The 21,601-nt window shown below is 43.1% G+C and overlaps 1 protein-coding gene across 3 annotated transcripts in view; it reads left to right on the plus strand.

Annotated features, from left to right (window-relative positions):
- Positions 1-21,601, plus strand: part of Frmpd3 (FERM and PDZ domain containing 3) — a 156,662-nt gene that overhangs the window by 78,384 nt on the left and 56,677 nt on the right. For all 3 annotated transcript variants that reach the window (XM_036174266.1, XM_036174265.1, XM_036174264.1), the window contains 3 exons: positions 2,761-2,806; positions 15,889-15,993; positions 20,461-20,568. In XM_036174266.1, coding sequence (XP_036030159.1) covers positions 2,761-2,806; positions 15,889-15,993; positions 20,461-20,568 — 259 coding nt within the window. The remainder of the gene's footprint in view (positions 1-2,760; positions 2,807-15,888; positions 15,994-20,460; positions 20,569-21,601) is intronic.

Raw genomic sequence — 21,601 nt, forward strand, 5'->3', positions numbered from 1 at the left:
GCTACCACTATTCAAGGCCCTAGAGAGAAACCTTCCCAGGCAGATCAGCTCTAGCCAGGGCTCCTAGCCACTTTAGAACTGTGGTATCAGCCAGTAAGGGTCACCAGAGGCCTCACATACTCTGTCAGTGACATGAGTAGACAAAAAGAAGAGCCTTCATGTTCCAGCCTCACCTCTGTCCTTTCCAACTTGTCTCCACATCCAAGCCCTTTGGAGTTTTGGAATTACTGTGCAGTGGGATAGGCCAAGTGACTGATGAGAATCCAATATGCCATTGAAAGAACACTCTGAGATAAGCACAGTGCAAGCAAACCGGCCCTCCCCCCACACACACACATACACACTTCTTGTCCTGACACCACATACTTATACCTTTATGTAGATGTCTTGAAAGGAAAGGACAAGATAGAAGTGAAGACTAAATTCAGTGAGCTAACCTCAGTGTGGGGGACTCCCTGCCTCTCTGTCTCTGTCTCACTGCTTCTCTCTCTTTGTCTCTCTAGCTTGCTCACTCATTCGCTCTTTCTGCCTTGTATGACCTGCCTTCATCTTTGCTTTCATCCCCTTCTACTGTACTTGGTTCAGAGTGTGTTTTCCTTCTATTCATCTTTCTGGAACTCAGCAAAGCCTGCCTGCTCCCAGAAACACTCCCTGGCTTTCAGAGGCAGACTTTGCATTCTGTGTGTGGCACCACACTCTCCTATCTCCTTGAAAGGTATTGAAATGCTCTGTCCTGAAGTCCAGAGTAGGTCTTCTTTGCCATACTCCCCCTGCAGCTCAATACCTGCAAACGTCTCTGATCTCTAATGACTTTTATTTGTCTCTTCTTCAATTCAACTGCCCATGGTATTGCCCTACTCTTTACACTGCGCTCTTCACCTCCACTAGCACAACAGTGTGGGGAGAGCTGCCTTTTACCCCGTCAGTACATGCTGGAGTTCTTTCAGCTATGCCCCTCAGAAGTCCTCTTTTGCTTCTAGTGGATGTCTTTGTACCCTGGAACAAAGTAGTCCAGTTTTGTAAAGGTTTCTGGAACTCCTTCAGTGTCAAAACAAACCTTACTCTTTTGATAACTCAGGTGCTAATGGCCCATTCATCTATCCATCCATTCATTCAGTGAGCATGTATTTATTGTCTGTTATGCACCAGATACCACTTTAGGCATTGAATAAGACACAAAACTTCTTGGCTTATTAGCATTTGCAATATAGTAAAAAGAAACACCCCCAAACAGTAGACAAGTTGAATAATTGTATGTACAATAAAGAAAAAGTAAATAAAGATTTTTGAAGAATAGAAAGTATATAGGGTAAAGAAGGTCAGACCCAACGTTGCAAAATGTAACTTTAAACACAATGCCCAGTATTGGCTTTATTGAGAAGGCGATGTGTGAAGAAAGACATGGAGGCAAATACATTGGAGAAAGAAGAGCTAGTTAGTGTAAAGGCCCATAAGACAGCACTGTGTCTGTCCTGAAGGAGGAACAGGGAGATGCCCCAAGAGTCTGCTAAGACAATGGAGATAATGCTGTAGAAGATAAATCCAGATTGTGGAGAACCCTGTAAGTCATTATCAAAACCAGCTTTCTTCATAATGGAATGGGGAAAACTGGCAAGGACTGGATCAGGTGACTCTGTCCCTCCCCTATTCAAGATAAAGTGCTCCCTGAAGATTCTCCCTATAGTACAATTCTTTGCTCTGGTAATTTCCCAGATCTTGGAGCTGATTGATTAATGGACTTTGCCTCAACAAATGTGGGAAATGTTCACTAAAAGTCCTTAGACAGGAGTCTTGGACAAAAATGAATAACCCAAATCAAGGTAGCTTTGATGTTGTTACTGCTGCTGCTGGTGGAGGAGGAGGTGGTGGTGATAGTGGTGGTAGTATTTGAGTCCAGGCTTGCCTCAAACTCATTACCTTGCTGCCTCAGGCAGCTAAGTGCTAAAATTATAGGTGTGTGGTGTCAGACCCAGCATGACTCTCCTTGGATGCCTTTGTCCCTATAAACATCTGAAAAAGGCCAACAGGGAGAGGGAAAACTCCTTCAGGGAAAACTACTCCCATTTCACTCAGTTATTTTAAAAGATTATGTATTCCTGGGAGAGAATTTTCATACCCCACAGCCTCTTTGATCGTTGGCATAATTCTTGTTGGAAGAGTTTTGAATTCTTCATCCTTTGAATATTTGCTATCTGGAGAGTCTGGACTTCCATCTGTTGCTCCTTGGCTCTCATTTTTTGGTCCCTCAATTAAAACAAATCTGCTGAGTGTGAGTCACAATGACCAAATGACCTCCTCTGGGTTTTTCCTTTGAGTTTCTTTTCTTGCTTAAATACCAAATTGCCAATAATCATCGTACATGTTTCCCAGGACTCTCTGGCTGTGTGCCCTTTGAGTTCTATAATTCAAGCCTGTAGTTTTCCTTGAGAATGTTCTAGTCTACAGATAAAATCGTACCTAGGGTTTAGTGATTTCTGCAAAGAATGTGAGAAGGACTATGAAAAGAAAACCTGAAAAATGACAACCCCGGAGGTAACGCTAATACCATTGCTGAGTGCCTGTGTGAACCAATATGGATGGTTTGGTGTCAGCTTCCACAAATGATGGGAAGCAAGGCATCCATGCAGATCCTCAGATTACCCTCTGTCCTAATCCATATACTGGAATGCAACCCAGGGGAAGATTCTGGTGTTGCTTCTTGTACTGGATGAATACCTAGTGCATGATATACTGCTCTCCTGTTCCCTCTTTTCTCTGTAGGAGTGCTAAGGAAGTCATCGTTCTTACAGTTCTGCACACTCATCAGGTAAGTGAGCCTCTGTGCCATCTGCCCTTCATCCTGCCTCCTGCCTAAGAAAAGAGGACTCCATCTTAGAAAGTGGCAGCCTAGGATGGAAAAGGGATCAGAGACCTAGGAAGGAAGAGAGATAAGAAAATAGAGCAGAGCTGAGAGGCACAGATTTAGGAGTGAACTTAAATCGGATATCTACAGCCATATCCAGGGCTGAAGATTTTGAAGAGCTGTGCAGTGCTATGCTCTGTTACATGTCCTCTGCCTAACCAAGCTAAACTGCCACCTGCCTCAGCTTAGAGCCTGTCTTCCACCATGTTTTTGCTATGCTCCACCTGAATGTGACCATCTCCCATAAAGTTCTGCCAGCTAGTGGGCGCTCCTTTTATTTATCCACATAAAGACTAAATGACCTGTGATGTGTGAGACCCAGTGCTGTATTTGAAGCATTTCAGATAAAAATTGCTGCAATGTCTGGGGATAATAAATCAATAATAAAGTACCTGTCTAGCATGTTCAGTGTCATGGGTTTGACTCCTAGCACCATGCAAACAATTAATTAATTGAAAAAATGAAGTTATACAGGGTGGTGGTGGGGAGTTCGCACCTTTAACCCCAGCACTTGGAAGGCAGAGGAAGGATCTCTGTGATTTCTAAGCCACCCTAGTCTACATAGCTAGTTTCAGGCCAGCCAGAGTTACATAGTGAAATCCCGTTGGACAAGATACATTCAGAAGCTGGCTGTGTGACCTTGGGTGAGTCCTCTTTTCTAATCTGTTATTTGATCTGTAAATTGAGGTTTCAAGATGGACAACATTTGCTACACATGCATTATCATAATAATCAACACAACTGCTCTCAGAAGGGAAAATTTCCAATTTCCCTCTCCTAGAAACTGGATTCTGTCAGAGCCCATGACTAGCATGTATCCTTATGGCAACCTTAACTTAAACCACTAACCCAGATGCAAAACTTCCATCTGTAAAACTTCCAACCCTCACTCCCCTCCAGCCCATCTGTCCTTTCCTAGTGTCACGAAAGTACTGTACCCCGGCACTGATGGCCCACCCCATTGAAGGAGACAGAACCGAAGTTGGACCTTGAGAAAGGGCAGGATTTCTCAGACACCAGACATAGACGGAGGGAAAGATTTTTCAATGAGAGACATGTTTGTATGTAAAGCCAGAGATGGAGCACTGGTGTAAGCCTAGACTCACAAGTCAAGAAGTGTGGTTCAAATCGAACCAGGAACCAGCTACATTGTTCCATGGTGTCCAGTTCTTTTCAGGCTCACACATACATGTGAACACACATACACACACACTTGCATATAGACACATGCTCAGTACATACATATAACACTCGCACACTAACTACAACAACATGCAAAAAGCACCAGGCAAACAGGCTTTAGATTCTTACATTTCTCTGCCTCTGCGAAGACAAGCCCTGGTTCTCTGTGGGTGTTATGAATAGTTCTTTCCCACCTTATTGCTCAGTGTGCAGTTGCCTGGTGAGCCATGGACAGTCACTGACTACCTGTCCTGTCTTGAAAACAGCAGCTAGTTCTACCCTCAAAGCGTACATTTTGTAAGGCTAGAATTTACTATGCTGAGCCAGGCATGGGAGTCCATACCTGTAATTCCAGCACTCAGAAGGCAGAGGCAGGAGGATCAATTGAAAGGCAGTCTCAGCTATAGTGTGCTCAAGGCCAGCCTGGGTTCCATGAGATCCTGTGTCCACTCTCCTTGCCTCCACTAGTAAAAAGAATTTGCTACTCTGATCAGAGGTACATTGTGGGTTACTCTGTTAATCTGGTCTTTTCAAATGTCACCTTTCTCGCAGATGCTTTTCTTGGCTACCCTTTCTAAGACAGCATTTACCCATCATTATCTCGGGATACTGCTTCATTTTTCCTCAAAGCTCAAATACTATTTTTTTGTGTTGACTCTTTATTCTGTTCTTATATATTACATCTAAACTGCAGTTTCCCCTTCCTGCTCGCCTCCCAGTCCCCCAACACACACACCTCCTCTCTCCCCAGATCCACTCCTCCTTTTCTCTTCAGAAAAGAGCAGGCCTCCCAGGGAGATCAACTAAACATGGCCTATCAGGTTCCAATAAGACTAGGCACATCCTCTCTTATTAAGGCTGGACAAGGCAACCCAGTAGGTCCTACCAAAACACCAAACTACTCAGCCATAACATATACAGAGAATCTAGGTCAGACCCCTACAGGCTCCCTGATCTCTGAGAACCTCCATGAGTCCCGGCCAGTTGATTCTAAAGGCCATGTTCTTGTGGTGTCCCTAACCCCTCGGGTTCCTACAATCCTTCATCTCCCTCCTCTGCAGGACTCCCTGAGCTCTGCCTAATGTTTGGCTGTGGGTCTCTGCATCTGCTCCCATCAGTTACTGGATGAAGCCTCTCTAATGATAATATGCTAGACTCACTCCAATCTACAAGTATAGCAGAGTAGCTTTAGGAATCATTTCATTTAAATTTTTTTTTCTGCTGGTCACAAACACTGTTTTTGGTTGTTGATGTTTTGGTTTTGGTTTTGATTTTGGTTTTGGTTTTGATTTTCTGAGACAGGGTTTCTCTGTGTGTACCCCTAACTGTTCTGGAACTTGCTCTGTAGACCAGGCTAGCCTCAAACTAACAGAGATACACCTGCTTCTGCCTCCCACGTGCTGGGGTTAAAGGTGTGTGCCACCACTGGGCAAATACTGTGTTTTAAATCATTTTCTTTTGAACTAATTATGGTCACAGATAATTACAAAATTAGTATAGAGACATCATGTATATTATATAGCCCTTTGCTACTAATGATTACATATTTCATAACTATAAAATGTAATATTGCCAGGTGATGATGGTGCATGCCTTTAACTTCAGCACTGAGGAGGCAGAGGCAGGCGAATCTCTGTGAGTTTAAGGCCATCCTGGTCTACAGAGTGAGATCCAGGACAGGCATCAAAACTACACAGAGAAATCCTGTGTCAAAAAAAAAGTAATATCAAAATTAGGAAGTCAGAGCAATGGCTCATGCCTGTAATCCCAGCACTTCAAAAATCGAGACAAGAAATTTTTAGTGACAGGAAAGCAGCATGATATATTTAGTCAGGGTTCTCTAGAGGACCAGAACATGTAGAACAGATCATCAGTTCAGTCCACAAGGCTGGATGTCTCAGCTAGTCTTCAGTATATGCTGTCTCAAAGTAGACGCGAATGCCAATAAAGGAATGGACTTGTTAGCAAGGTGAGAACAAACAGGCAAAGAGAGCAAGTTTCCTTCTTTCATGTCCTTTATACAGGCTGCCAGGAGAAGGTGTGGCCCAGATTAAAGGTGGGTCTTCCTGCCTCAAAAGATCTAGATTAAAATTGTACCTTGTCATCTGAAAAGATCCAGATGAAAAGTGGCTCTTCCCACTTGAAATGGTTTAATTAAGGAAAAAAAAATCCCTCACAGGTGTAATCAACCGCTTGGGTTCATTCCAGATGTAGTCAAGTTAACAGCCAATAACAGTCATCACCCATAAGCTACATGGCAAGACCCTGCTTCAAAAAGAATAAATAAATACACATACCTGTTTTTTCAGGATTACAGCCCTGATCCTATACATATACATGGTTTCATGTGAATTTATCAATGGTATGCATCCACCAATACAATCAAAAGACAGATTTTTGTGGAAAAAATCTACCACAGAAAAGATCGCTTATGATGCCTTTATATAGACACACCCTCTCCTCCCATTCCATCTGAAATCCCTGTTAACCACTAATCCGTTCCCCGTTTCTGTATTATTTCAACAATACTATGAAAATGGAACAATATGGCATACTATTCCATGGAACCATTGGGACTTAGCTTTGTTTCACTCAGCATATTGCCCTTGAGATTCATTCAAATTGTGTGTAGCAATATTTTGTTGCCTTTATTGTAGAATAGTATCCCATGGTGTGAATCTACAAGTTTAGTTAATCATTCACCATTGAAGGGCCTCTGGGTTGCATCTAATTTGAGGCTATTATGAATAAAGCTGCTATAAACATTTGTGTTTCTTGTGAGCATAAGAACTCATTCCTCTGGGATAAATGCTCAAGAGTGTGATTGCTAGGTCATATAGTAAGTGTGGGTTTAGTTCAAATAACTGCCAGATTGTTTTTCCAGAGTGGCTTTATCATCTTACATTCCCTTGAAACAGTATGTTAATGTGTTTATTATCTATATCCCTCATTAGAATGTCACCTTGAAAGGCTGGAGACAATGTTTTCTTACTGCTCTATCCCAAACACCTGGAACAGCATCTGGCACAGAAGTATTAATAAATACTGGTTGGAGGAAGGAAGCCCAGGTTCCAGCCATCAAAACCACCTAAACTCAAATTACCAGACTGATATGCAGAATGAGAATCTAACATTTTGCCCATATCCATCCTAACCTTCCTGTCTCCCATTCCACACATGTGATGCCACAGCTTCTCCACCTCCAGGCCCCTCCCTTTGTGATGGCCAGGTTGCTTTCCTTTTCCTCCTTGGGCATTTCTTAGTTCTTATGCCCTTCTGATTATTCTCTTTGTGTTACTTGACTTCTCATCTAATAACGTTCATTTCCTTTAAAACCTGCCTGATTGTGCCTATCTTTCAAACAGAATTGCCTGACTAACCATGATGAGAGCTTCTAACTCATTCACTCGTTCTTGGAGTATTTATCAAATGCCTGATATTCTGGCCACTTACATAGGCTTCGAATATAGCTAGCTGTTCATAGAATAGCTCACATTCCAGTTCCTGGCTTTGTTCTCCCAAATCCTGGGACCATAGATGTAGGTAGGTGTGTACACAGGTGGTGTAATATGATGACTGTGAATTTGAGGTCATCCTTAGCAATGAAACTCTAAGCCAGTGTGGGCTACTGAGTGAGATCCTGAGGTGGGGAGAGAGACAGACTGAATGAGAGTGAGAGAAAGAGATTCAGGGTTATAATCACAAGATTATAATCTATGTGAAATACTGGAGCAACTGTTCACCATGCACTAATTCAGTGTTCACAGTTGTATAGAACTGTCTTAACAATATTCAACTAAGAGAATCTGCCCTCTCAAGGTATAGTGAAAATTTCTTGAAGACCCCAGTATACACTCAATATTATACCCCTATATCAAGCAGGCACTTAGCATTTTAGAGGTGCAAAGAGACTACTGCCTCTTAATGGAATCTTGCCATGTTAAAGTTTAGGTAGCAAATCTTCGAGAAGACAGCTCACTGATAGGTGTAAAATGTGACAGACAATTCAATATTTGTAATGACATCCCATAAGTGATTCTGGTGATCAGTGGGATTTAGGAAACACTGGACCAGATCATCTCTAAGACTCCTCCCTGCTCTGGTTGATAATGGTCTAATGCTTGCTCCTTCAATTGATGCCTGGTAATGGTTCTTGGCTCTGACTATCCATCAGAACCATCAAAGAAGTTCTTAAAACCATTTACATTCAAGTTTTAGCCCCAACTAATTGAATTACAGGCTCTGGGGATGGGGCCTTGGTATTGGACTTTTGAAAAGGCACCCACAAATGATTCTAGTCTCTTTCATTTGACATTTTTCTCTTAATAGAATAAATTATACTATAGCAGACCATTGTGGGAAGTAATTTCAGAGGTCACCACACCTCCACTTATCCTATATATATAAATATCCACATATTAATGCTTTCTTTAATCTTTTGATGACCAACTATCTCCCTGTGACTGTTTATTAATCATGATATCTGTAGACTTATGGTATGTCCTCAACAAATGTTGAATTTTAAATAAAGTACTGGGTTGTGACCTCAAATAACCTTAATAAAGCAAATAAAGATAGTTCCCTCCAAAGGAGGGCCAAATGCGAACAGCCCAAAGAGCCAGAATCCCTTCTGCTTAGGGACATCTTCCCAGAAAAAAGCTCAGAATAATGAAAATGGCTATAGAAATGGTTTTCCAAAGAACATTTGGGGGTACTTAGCAATTCTAGTCCCATGTTTTTGAGATATGGTTCTAGGCAGATGGTGAACACCCAAATCACACTTTCTGGATTCATGAACTAATTCATTGTTAATTCTAGCAATCAAACCAGTGCCTTTCATGCTGAGTCTACTGTGTGCTTGGTGCTAGAAGAGACATAGGGATGCTAAATCCTATCTTTTATAACCTGAGTGAGCAGATAAACTATGGCAGTGTGGATTAACCAAAATGCTGAATGAAATTCAGGAAAGTAAATGGCAGACCTGAAGAAGAATCCGGATCAAAGAATTGGAACTATTTTATTATTGTTGCTTTGTTTTATTTTTCAGGTTCTTGCTTTGTTTCTGGGATTAGATTTTTATTATGTAGCACAGGCTGGCCTCAAACTCACTGCTCTCCTTCCTGCCTTAGCCTCCTAAGTGCTGGAATTACAGGTGTGTGTCACCACACTCTGCTGGATCTAGGTTTTAATGAAGGGATAGTTTTTAGCTGGCCAAAAGGAATATTGGGATCCCCAAAAGGTAGGAATAAGGAGGAGGTAGTGTGAAGTGGACCTAGAAGTGGAAGCAAGTCCATTGTATGCAGGGAGCTGAGCAGAATCACCAAATACAACCAGTGGGGATGTTGGAGGTACATGAGGAATGAGGCTAGGTAAAATGGAGGGAAGCTCACAAGTCAGGAGAGGATATCACTAGGTAGTCCTGAGTGCTGAACGGCAGGCATCCTGGTTCCCATCTGGTGAAACCTGGATAGCCTTCCTTTATCCTAGAAGTCCACAGTGGTTGCTATGGGAATTGATTGTAAGTAGGCTCAGGTGTCAAAGACAATGAGGCAGCAGAAAAGCCAATCAGGAAACCAGCAAGCTTCAGGAAAGAACCGGAGCTCCATCTTGCAGGAATCAAAATGTAGTCTTTCACGCACTGCTCTCAATTCCCCCCCACCCCCAGCCTCTGGTAACTACTATTCTCCTCTAGACTCCTATGACAGCAACCATTTGGGGATTCTGCAGTTATATAGAAGGAATAAGTTCTGACATTCTGTTGCACAAAGTGACTGTAGTTAATAATGTTGTATATTTCGAAACACTGCCATAGATGATTGGGAAGGTTTTACCAAAAAGAAATGACAAGGGTTGGAGGTGCTAGTTACTCTGATCTGATCATTGTACATGTATACATGCATCAAAATATCACATCGCACTCCTAAATATGTATTACTACTATACATCAAAATCAAAAATTTACAAAACTGGAGCCCTATCTTGCCATGAAATATTAACATTTGGCCCTATATACTTGACTTCGACCAAAATATGAGTGATCACAACCCTGAAATCTGTGCTAATAGAGCCACCAAATTAAAAAATGCTCAGAGAATCAGCAGCTGCTGAATTCAGCCCTGAGGGAGAGGCAGGCTCTCTCTTCAATTCCTTATTCCACCTAGCTTCTGGCTTCATATTTGCTTCAAGGGGCTTGCAGTAGCCCCAGAGGTACTTAGCAATTCTAGTCCCGTGTTTCAAGGCAAAATTCATCTTAACCAGAAAGGGTGCTTGTTGCAAAATTAGACTTCCAGATGCTGGGAGGAGAGATCGGGTCAGTGAAAAGCTCAGATGTTTCATCTTTAAGGTACTCAATTAATCTATGCTTAATGGGTTAGGACATCTTCACCAGTATGGTTTCTTGGGCCCCACTCTCCCAGGGATTCTGATGTCTAGGTGATATTGGGCATGGGCCTAGGCTTTTGTATTTTGACAACCATTCTTCAGTGGTTCTTAATATTGGGTAAGTTTTAGAAAGAGTGGGTTAGTACATGCTAATGTTAGTAAAGGGGTGAACATGTTTGTAAAGAACTATATAGTAAATATTTTAGTATTTGTAAAATAAACACACTAACCCCAAAGCAGCCACAGGTGATACCTAAATGAAGATCATGGCTTTGTTCCCATCCAAATTTATTTATAAGAACATGTAGTAGACAAGATTTGGCCCAGGCAGCTCTGTCATTCACTGGGCCCTGCTTTGCATGTTTCAGTATTTTAAGTCAAAGTATTACAAACTTTAGATGATGTGGAATGGGAAGACCTTTTTGAGCCACTTTGTGTCCCTCTGGATGTCAGCCCTCACCTGTATCTAAGCATCAGGCTAGATATGACTCTGATATCTAACAGAGAGCAGCTGGCAATGAGTGAGTCACCATCAGCGACTGGGACTGAAGACTGAGAATAGGACGGAGTCTTCGAGACCAAGATGACAAGGGTCAATGAGGAATGAGGCATAAACAAGCTGAAAATAGCTCTGAAACAGACACAGAGAACTGACTATCATCCCGGAAAACTCTGGCAATTCTGCTTCCTTTGTGGGTTTGCTCCTGTAAATACCTGATTTTCTTCCATGTGGTGGTATAAACGTTCCTAGGACTGGTTGTACTTTAGATTTTTGTAGGAGCAGCAGCATTGTTGGCCTCTCCATATGTGTGTATACATAAAACAGTATGTTCCTTGTTCAAATCTATTGCACAGGACAAAGGCAGACCCAGAACCTGCGACAGAAATGTCAGCCTGCTGCAAAGAGGACAGTCACTAGTCAGGGTTCAGGAAACTGGAGTTCTGCTTCTTTGGATATACTGAGGCAGCCCCATCCTCCTTTCTCTGAACCTCGGTTTCACATGTAAAACTGGATTGTGGGCTCCCTAAGATGCCTTGCTCCCCTCTGTGAAAACTGGCATGTGACTTTAGAGAAGGGAGGTGGATGGGTGGCTAGGAGGTCAAACAAAGAGCCCACGAGGTTTGTGTTTGTGGCAACTTAGTGAAAAAGATGTAACTGAAAATTGTGTCAAGCAGAGTTGTCCAAACAGAGAGGCCTACAGATTTATCTGGTCCATTCCCTTTGTTTCTGTCTCTGTCTGAAGCCCCTCACCCCCACACATACCCAGGATTTAAGCACCCAGATGTGCAACATACAAAGACATGGATCTCGTGAACAATCACTACTGTAGTCGCTTTCGGCATCTGTCTCCAGCCTGGATTTTATATTGTCTGCTGCCAGCAAACTGCCCCTCACCCCCATGCCTCAGGCTGAGAACTCTGATATTCCTTGGCTGCAAGTTTAAAACAATCAGACTTGAGACCCTATCTTAAAACACCCCCCCACCCCACCCCACCCCACCCCCACACACACTGATGTTCTGGCTCTAACCTATGTAATTGGCCTGGGGTGGGGTCTGGGCCTCGGAGGCTTTTAAAACCTCTTCCAAGCATTTCTTCTGTGTGGCCAGAACCAAGACCCACTGCTGGAGTTCCTGCTGGACTCAGGTCGAAGAAGTGAATTTTTATGATCTGTGCTCTGTGGGAGATGTGATTGTTGACCCCATTGAACATAGCTAGGCCCAAAGCTGACATGATGAGGACAGTTTGTTTCTGATGTGCCTTTTTCTTAGGACTTAGCCCTCCTGTGGCTGCTCTGGTAAAAAGAATCCTAGCCATGGTGTAAATGGTATATAATAGCTCAAGGTACTGCCTTAATGTACAGCTGGCATGGACCTTTGGGGTTTAATACAAAGGAATCCCCGATTGAAAGAGTCACAGGCTTTATGACAAGACCCATGAAAGAGGTATTTAAAGTGGCCCCGAACCTGATATATCTACCCCTCAGTCCTCATCTCGGTAAGTGATAGCCCTGCTCTTCCTATGGACTCTCTTTCTCACTCCCCATATCTAACCCATCAATGTATGACCTTGGTTCAGTCTTCCAAATATGTTCAGACTAGACTCATCCCTGTCATCCTAGCCCAGGCCAGCATTACGTTTTAAGTGTCTCACTGCGATAACAAATACTGCATTTAGCCACACCTAACTGGTCTTACCATTAACCTCCTATACTCCACTTTCCTCACAGCAGCCAGAGGCATACACATACATCAAACCCCATCCACTTAAAACTCACCAGTAGAATGAAATCCAGAGTTCTCACCATGACTTACAAGGTCCTACATGACTCAGCTTTCAGCTGCCTCTTAGAGCATGTCCCCTCTTATCCCCATTCCAAAACTGTATTCCAGTTACAGGGATTCCTGTCCACCTCAATCCTATGCCTGCCTCAGGGGCTTCACCATTAGTTTTGGTCAGCAGCCTCTCTCTCCTGGTAGCCTTGTAGCATCTCTGCCTCTTTTCCTTTAGGTCTCAGATAAATGTCACCTTTGCAAATAGTTCTTCCCTAACCATAAGATGTAAAATACTTCCCCCTCCTCTAGAATGTATTTATGTATGTGTACATGTGTGTTTGTATCCAATACATATGTCCCCAAAGGAATTGAAACCAATGCCTTGAGGAGGTACTCACACCCATGTTCCCCTTAGAATTGTTCACAGTCCTCAAGATATGCAGCCACTCTAAGTGTCTGTAGACAGAAGAAAAGGCAAATAAATTGTGGTACATATATATGACAGAATATTATCCTGATTCTAGAGGAAGGAAACTGTCTGAAGGCCCTTTGCAGTCTTTCCACATTGTAAGGGGAATCAAAAGTGAATTCTGTCATTTGTTACATGGATGAACCTGGAGGACATTGTGTTACATGAACTAAGCCAGGCACAGAAAAACAAAGACCTTGTGATCTCATTGATACATGAAATCCAAAAATAAGAGAGTCACAGACGCAGAGTAGAACAGTGGTAACCACGAGCTGGGGGCAAGAAGGGAGTACGGGGAGATGCTGTTCAGAGTCCAAAGTGGCAGGTAGAATACATTGGTTTAGACATAGTGCAAAGTTAAGAATAATGCAATTGTAGGTTTCTAAACTGCTAAAGTAGCAATCAATCCTACTATGCCCATCCTTGCCATTCTTTTGTGTAGTCTTTTATGCCCTGCATTATTTTTTTCTTACAGTAGCCACCCCTTATCTGCAAGGCTATTCCAAGCCCCCAAGTGGATGCCTGTAACATGCACAGAACTGAACCATATATATATTGACTTTTCATATAAAGAGAGAATAAGGTTTGATTTATAAATTAGGCATAGTAAGAGGCTAACAACAATAACATTATGAAACAAAACAATTAAGAGACAGGTGTGGCACATGCCTTTAATCCCAGCACTCAGAATGCAGAGGCAGACTGATCTCTGCCTTCAAGGCCAGCCTGGTCTACAAAGCTAGCTCCAGAACAGCCAGGGCTACACAGAGAAACTGCGTCTCAAAAAACAGGGGTGGGGGGTGGGGAGAAAGAAAGATAGAGAACAATTATAACAATAACAAAATTTATTTTAAATGTGTTAATTGTTTCTGGAATTTCCCATGTTATATTTTTGAACTGAAGTTAATAATCAGTCACTACAATCACAGATGAAACTGAAAGCTGGGCATGATGGCACATGCCTATAATCCCAGAACTTGAATACTAGAGTTAGGAGGACCAGAAGTCCAAGGTCATCCTTGACTACATAGTGAGTTCAAGGCCTGTCTGGCTTCCATGACACCATGTATCAAAAGAAAAATAAAAGAACAAAACATAAAATTGCAGAAAAAAGAACTACCGTAGTTATGTGCTACATAAAATATATTTATTAGTCAGACATAGTGCTACACATTTGTAATCCTAGCACTTAGGAGGCAAAGACAAGAGTAGCACAAGTTCAAAGCCAGCCTGGAATATATAGAATGACCCCTATCTCTAAAAACATAGGTTTTTTAAATTATCTCTTTGTTCCTGATAGAATAGACACACCATAAGACCATAAGGCCATGGAATTAGGTCAGTCTTACTTACTCCTGTATCCCTCATCATCTAGAACATTGACAGGCAAATGATAGTTGCCCTTTAATTAATCAAATGAATAAATAAATACCCCTAAAGACATGAGAATGCCCTTCAGCATGACTCTTCCATTTCCTGGTTGCTAGGCTGCCTGCAGCTCAGCAGAAGACTAGAATCTGAAGAACACCCCCCTTGGTCTCCACAGGGGATTGGGTTCAGGACATCCCCATAGATATGTAAAACATGGATGCTCAAGTCCTTTATAGGTATATATAATGGCATAGTATTTGCATGGAACCTACCTATAGTACCATCCAATGTACTTCAAATCATCTCTAGATGACTTGGGGATTCTGAATACACAGTAAATGCTATGTAAATACTTGTTACACTGGATTGTTTAGGGAATGAAAGCAAGAAAAAATGTCTGTGTGTTTTCAGTACAGAGGGTTTTGTGGTGGTGGTGTTGTTTCATGTATTTTTAATATGTGCTCGGTTGAGATGCAAGGATGCAAAGCTGTGGGTAACAAGGGATGACTGTGGTTTACAATGTTTGCTAATCATGCTTCCTGCTGAGTTTTGGGAAAGTTTTCAAGAATAAGAGAGCCTGGCTGATTCTTTGGGCATTTCATGCAGAATTGAGTAAACAAAGTGATGCAGCGTTTAGAAGTAGAAAGCCAGGGGCACTGAGCTAAATCACACATATCTCTCTTCCTGAATAGTTCAGAAAGTGTGGGTGAGTCATTTTGGAGGGCTGGGTTTCTTCTCTCTCAGATCTCAAAAATATTTGTTATAAGTCTCTGTTCTAGGGGTGTATCTATGAGATGAATAAGATTATTTCTGTAAGTCCTCTGGGAAGTGTGTATTCACACACAATAGAGTTGATCTCATATTAAGAAAACTGAATATGTAAAATTCAATGTATATGATTACTGAAGAATTTTTTTTTGCAAACCTCCCTAGGCTTAGAGCATTCATAATGGGATTGAGTTTATCCAAATTCAATTCATGCCCAGCTTTTACACAACACACCAATCATACAGGGAGACAATTAGCACATTGCCTTATAGCACTTACCTTGCACTTAATAGGTAATCAATACTTCTCTATTGACTCATGGATCATTAAGGCAAAATATCTCTGTACTTGGACATTTTGTTTTTGAGACAATGTCCCTCAATTGTAGTCCAGGCTGGTCTCAAACTCACAATCTGCAAGCTCAGCCTCTTGGGTTCTTGGGATTACAGCTATGTACAACCACACTTGGTTGTATTGAGACCTCTTAACTCTAATATTAAAGGAATGGAGAACTCACCAGCCCTTTGCTCTTTTTTCAGTCCCCCAAATCTGCCTTCATCAGTGCTGCAAAGAAGGCCAAGCTGAGGTCCAATCCTGTGAAGGTCCGATTTTCTGAGCAGGTGGCAGTTGGAGAAACAGATGCAGTAAGTACGGTTTTGGCTTCCCTCCTCTATCCTTGGCCAGAATCAACCTGGCTATTGAGGTCTCAATCAGGAACTTCTGGCAATAGATGCCTTTATGAAGGAGTTGGAGCAGAAGGATCCTGGTGCTCTGAGTGAGTGGATACTGAGGAGAGAAGAGTGTGTGGCATCCAGAGAGGATTGGGAGGGAGGGAAAACAACATATTGATTCACTCTGGATCTTCATGGTGCTTAGAGAAATTTCTGTCCATAGCACAATAGTGTGCACTCAGGGCAAGTGTTCCATAAACATCTTTTGGCTGCTTGACAGAAGCAGAGAGGAAGTGATGGTTTTGTAAAGACCCAGAGAACAAGTGGCTGGTGAAATTGAACTCTCTTGACATTTAAGTGGCCCTGCAATTCCACATCTTGACTGGAGAAGACTGCACTGATGGGTAGCTGCTTACAAGAAATGATACAGACTCTGTTTTTCCTAGACACCAGAAGGGATCCAAAAGGAATACCTGCTCCCTGCCACTGGCTATCTTTCAGTGGGGTGGGGTGGGGATGAGGGGTGGGCAAGTGGTCCAGACTGAGACTATAGCAAATCTTCTGCTGTGTGGTATCATCTCAAAGAGCAGCTAAGGTTGGCCAGCCCATGTCACACAGCTGCCAATCTAGGGATTCATGGCCAGCCCATAGATTTCTTGCCATTTTGTGAGGTGTGCATGCAGTGAGCCATCTACCCAAGATGTGCATGTGCAAAACAGGTAGGTGGAGAGCAGAAGTTGGTGTGTACAGCAGTCATGAATTCTGGCCCAGAATCTCCCAGAAGTCTGCAGATGTTGGTGATGCCCCAGTGGGAGTAGAGATAGCTGGAGCTAACAGGCACTGGTGTGCTTTTGTAGGCAGTGGTGGGATAGGCTGTCAGGAAGCTTGATCATGTATGTACTAACACACAACTACAGTTGTGGAGAGACATAACAGCAGTCCCAGAATGAACAGAGAAATCAGCAGGATGCTGGACATTTTTGTAGTTTTCAGAGGTAGAGCCACCCAGAAGAAAGGAGAGAGGACACAGGTGTTGTCCATTCTCTAGTCCCCACCTCTCTTCCTCAAACCTAGCCTACACCTTTCTGTATCCCTGTGTGAGGAAGACTGGGAAGCTCAAAGGACAACCAGAAGACCGTTTAGTTAACACTCAGGATCCATGTCAATCCCAAGAGAAGCAGTTAAAGAGATATGACGGTTGATGTTCAGCGAGGAGAGGGAACAGAATCAAGCCCTATTTGACCTATAGGTCAAAGTGAAACAGATTGCAAGGTCCAAGTCACTGATGAGACATTGGTGTCCTGAACTGTTGAAAATTCTGAGGGCATAAGCTTGAGTTTGCAAAATATGGACAGGTGTATCCTATCCCACCTCAAAATTTCAGTCAAGGCCAGGACACTCAGTGAAGAACTCCTGCCCTCCTCTACCTCTTCTCTCCTTTTCTTCCTTCATCTCCTTTCCACTCTCCAAGTTCCATACCTTGCAGCTAGGCCACAGGCAAAATGAAGAGCCATCTCCAATTCAACCATAATAGCAACCTCCCCAGGGCAGCTAGAACCTACCCAGAGTTGACTTCTCTTTCAGACAGGTACCAAGCTTGGCTTGAGACTCTGTCTAGGTTGGAACACATCTGTCTTCCAACCCTCACAGTTGCTGCCTGTGTGCACCATAGCAGTCTGTTAAGACCTGGGGAGTCCAAGTCCAGGTGACTCCAGGCTGCCCCATCATCCCCTTCCCCTTGTGTTCCAAAGCTTTATTAAGCAGCCAGAACAAAAATAAATCCTGTGGGCGTTCCTTGCCAACTCTATTTTTAAGCAAAATCAATTAAGTAATTATCTAAGTCCAACCCAGTGTGCTAAATAAAACTTGCCACTGCTGAGCGTCATCAGCCTGGGGAGCTGGGCCTCTGGGCCAGGCAGGAGTGGAGCATCTCAGAATCAGAAAGGCCTGGACATTGTCATCACACTTTTCCAAATTGATATCCATGGCTTTCCTCCTTGGTCTGACCTCATTCAAACTTGCCTCCTGGCTCCCCCCTACTGTCAGCCACACCCAAGCTCAGGAGGACTTGCTTATTTGTTACTTTGTCCACAACAGCGGCTGGATCTGAACTGGTCTGCTCTGCCCTCTCTGATAATCCATACCAACCATCTCGTTCAAAACTCAGAATTTAATTAGCCTTATATAGACGCCTCACCTGCCTTATACCAGCTAGTTTGTTTGAGGTTCATAATGTTCAGAAAAGACAGGAGTTGGCAACAAGAATGCAAGTTAGTGTCTGTCTGTCTGTCTGTCTGTCTCTCCCTCCCTTCCTCCCTCCCTCCCTCCCTCCCTCCCTCCCTCCCTTCCTCCCTCCCTCTCTCCCTCCTCTTCCTCCTCCTTCTCCTCCTCCTCCTCCTTGCTCTCTTTGAAACAGTCTCACTGTGTATCCCTGACTGTCCTAGAACTCCCTATGTAGACCCGGCTGACCTCCAACTCACAGAGACCCACCTGCCTCTGCCTCTCAGTTGCTTAGATTAATGATGTGTGCCACCAGGGCCATCTCGGGGCCTCAAGCTTTGCTTTAGCTCCCTGGGTTCTCAGCTGGAGCTGATTATGCAATAAGGCTGCCGCTTAGTTAAAGAATCTGGCCATCTATACACTACAAGTACCATTCTATGGAATGGATGCTGCTAGACCTAGGAAATGTGTGCATCCTCTTTGTGAATCTAATCATTCAAGTAAGCACATAGTAAGCATATAGTAAGCACCTATTGTTCATTCATTTAGCAGTCACTTATTTAACACCAACTATGTGCCAGGCATGCTATTAATTGTTGGCACCACAAAGATGACTAGATGTGGTCTTTGTGCTCTGAGTTTACTGTTTGATTATAAATGACAAATGTTCTTTAAATATTGCTGGAAGCTAGGTATGGTGATATATGTCTGTAGTCCTAGTACTCAGAGGGAAAAAGAAAAGAAAAAAAGGCACCAGTCTAGGGTATAGCCAGTTACTCTGGGCTGTATAACAAGACACTGCCTTGAAAATAAATAAATAAATAAACAAACAAACAAACAAATAAATAAATAAATATTGTGCATGGTAGCACACATTTGTAATCTTAGCACTTTGGAGTTAGAAAAGGGAGACTTGTGAATTTGAGACCAGCCTGGGCAACATAGGAAGACCCTGTCACAAAAAAAGTGTGTGTGTGTGTGTGTGTGTGTGTGTGTGTGTGTGTGTGTGTGTGTGTGTGTGTGTCACTGAGAAAGGAGTATGTAAGTTGCTATAGGAAAACATGGAAAACATGGGAAGATTAGATCTTATAATATTGGACCAAAGATTTACAAAACACTTATTTGAGCTTGATTTTGAAGGTTGAAAAGGAGCTTGCCAGGGAGAGAAAGAGGAAGGCAAAGAGAATGACCATCATTGAATGGAATAGCTGTTAATTGAGAAATTCACATTCACCATGTATAAATGAAACCCTGTGCCCAGAAAACTTCTGCTAAGGAATCCTCGGGTGTTCAGGCATGGACTCTGCCAGTGGTTCTGAATCAGGACCAGTGAAGCCTACTTTCAAAGAGCTTTTGGGAATGTTTGGTAGTGGTTTTGGTTATCCCAGTGATGTGTGTGTTCGTTTGTGTTCCTCTGAGATATGTGCACTTAGTATCTCAGGGGGAGAGACACTCAGAGCCCTGAAGGGAGTAAGCCAGTCCTGGAATAAGGAATTGTCAGAGACATGGAGGCATGAAAGAAGAGAAGCTTCTAGCAATGGTATGACATGAATCCAGAGAGGTAGACCGGGTCCAGGTGAAAAAGGATCTAAAGAACTAGGCATGGTGGCGCACACCTTTAAGCCTAGCACTTGGGAAACAGAGGCAGGTGGAGCTCTGTGATTTCTGGCCAGCCTGGTCTACTTGATGACTTATAGACTAGCTGGGGCTACATGGTAAGAACCTGTCTCTAAAAGTCAAAGAAAAAGAAAAGGGACCTAAGGAGACAGCAAAGTGGCTCAGCAGTGGAGTGCTTGCCCAGAATGGGCAAAGCTCTAGGCACCATCCCAAGCACCAGAGAATGGGCTTGTGAAGGGCCTGGTGGGAAAAGAAGTATCTGGAGACAAACTGGGGTGTGTGAAGTGGTCCAAAGGAAGACTCTTCATGAGCCGTTCATGCTATGTATAATGGTCTCTCCTGGTCCAGTGCTGTGTAATGCTCCAGAGCTTCAAGCTGCAGTAGAATGCAAATACCCCATGACAGAAAAGGAGAAGTGGACTTCGGATATGGCTCAACATCTTCCTGGGGATTTTGTTCTGATCTGCATGGAGCATTATTGTTGACCTTGTCTTTCCTGTGTCTCTTTGTTCTCACATCCCTTCATCTCCCTACCTCCCTCACCTTCTTTCCCTTCCTTTCTACAAACCCTCCTACCTTCCCCCCTTTCCTGTGTGTCCACAGAAAATGATGAAGAAGGAAGCTCTCCTCCTCATCCCCAATGTCCTGAAGGTTTTCCTAGAAAATGGGCAGATCAAGTCATTCACATTTGATGGCCGGACCACTGTTAAGGTACACAAGGAGTCCCCTCACCTGGGGCAGCTGTTCGTTTGTGTTCCTCTGAGACTGCACACAGTGGCTTCACTGCTGGAACAAAATTGTCTTTGATCTGTGCTCTGGAGTGTGAGGCTGCAAAAATGTATAATCTTCCGATGAGGCTGGGAGTAGAAAACTGCATGCCCAGCTGTGTGCTAATTGTTGTGAAAAATGTGTGTGTGACACACACACACACACACACACACGAATGCACAGCTGCTTGTCAACTACTTTGTGTTCATGCTACACTGGGTCCTTCAGGACTCTTAGGAGCTAAGCAATGTGAAGATCATTAAGCCATTTATAAAGCTAAAGTGATTTATATTGATACAATAACACCTACGCAAGTTTACACACAGAAATAAACAAATGTCATCTCTTGGGAGTTTAGCTTAACCATGTCTTGCTTTTTAAATAACAACCAAATCTTAGGCACTGAAGCAAGATTTGAGAAGTCCAGCCACAGCCCTTTGGCTATTCTTTTCACAGGAAGAGCAATTACTGAACTGTGATTCTTAACAGCTCAGCCAGGCGTCCAAAAGTCCTAGTGATTCCTTAGTCCTGCAGAGTAGAAGTGTGATACAGTTTACCCTGAGGTTCACTCTGTAGTGGGACAGAAATAGCTATCCCTGACTCTTCGGGACTCGCGCCAGAAGGAGAATGCCAACCCAGGAATGAACGTTCTTATGCAACCAATGCTGCCCAGCAATCTGGGCAGTTATGACACCTGCCCAAGAAACCTACCTGGCCCACAACTGCCCTGTGGTTCCCATGCAAGAGCCAAGATGACCCTATAAATAAAGAATCCCATCAGGTACAGTGACATAAGCCTGTAAATCTAGTACTCAGGAGGCTAAATCCAGAGAATTACAAGTTCAAGGCCAGCCTGTGCTACCCTTTGGGAAGGAAATAGAGGAGAGAGGAAGAACTACCCTCAGCTAGAAAACTTATTCAGAGGAATAATCAAGTGTTCAGAATGGCCTTGCCAGTGTTTTTCCACTGGAGTTTA

The sequence above is a fragment of the Onychomys torridus genome, chromosome X (assembly GCF_903995425.1).
Source record: "Onychomys torridus chromosome X, mOncTor1.1, whole genome shotgun sequence".
NCBI lineage: Eukaryota > Metazoa > Chordata > Mammalia > Rodentia > Cricetidae > Onychomys > Onychomys torridus.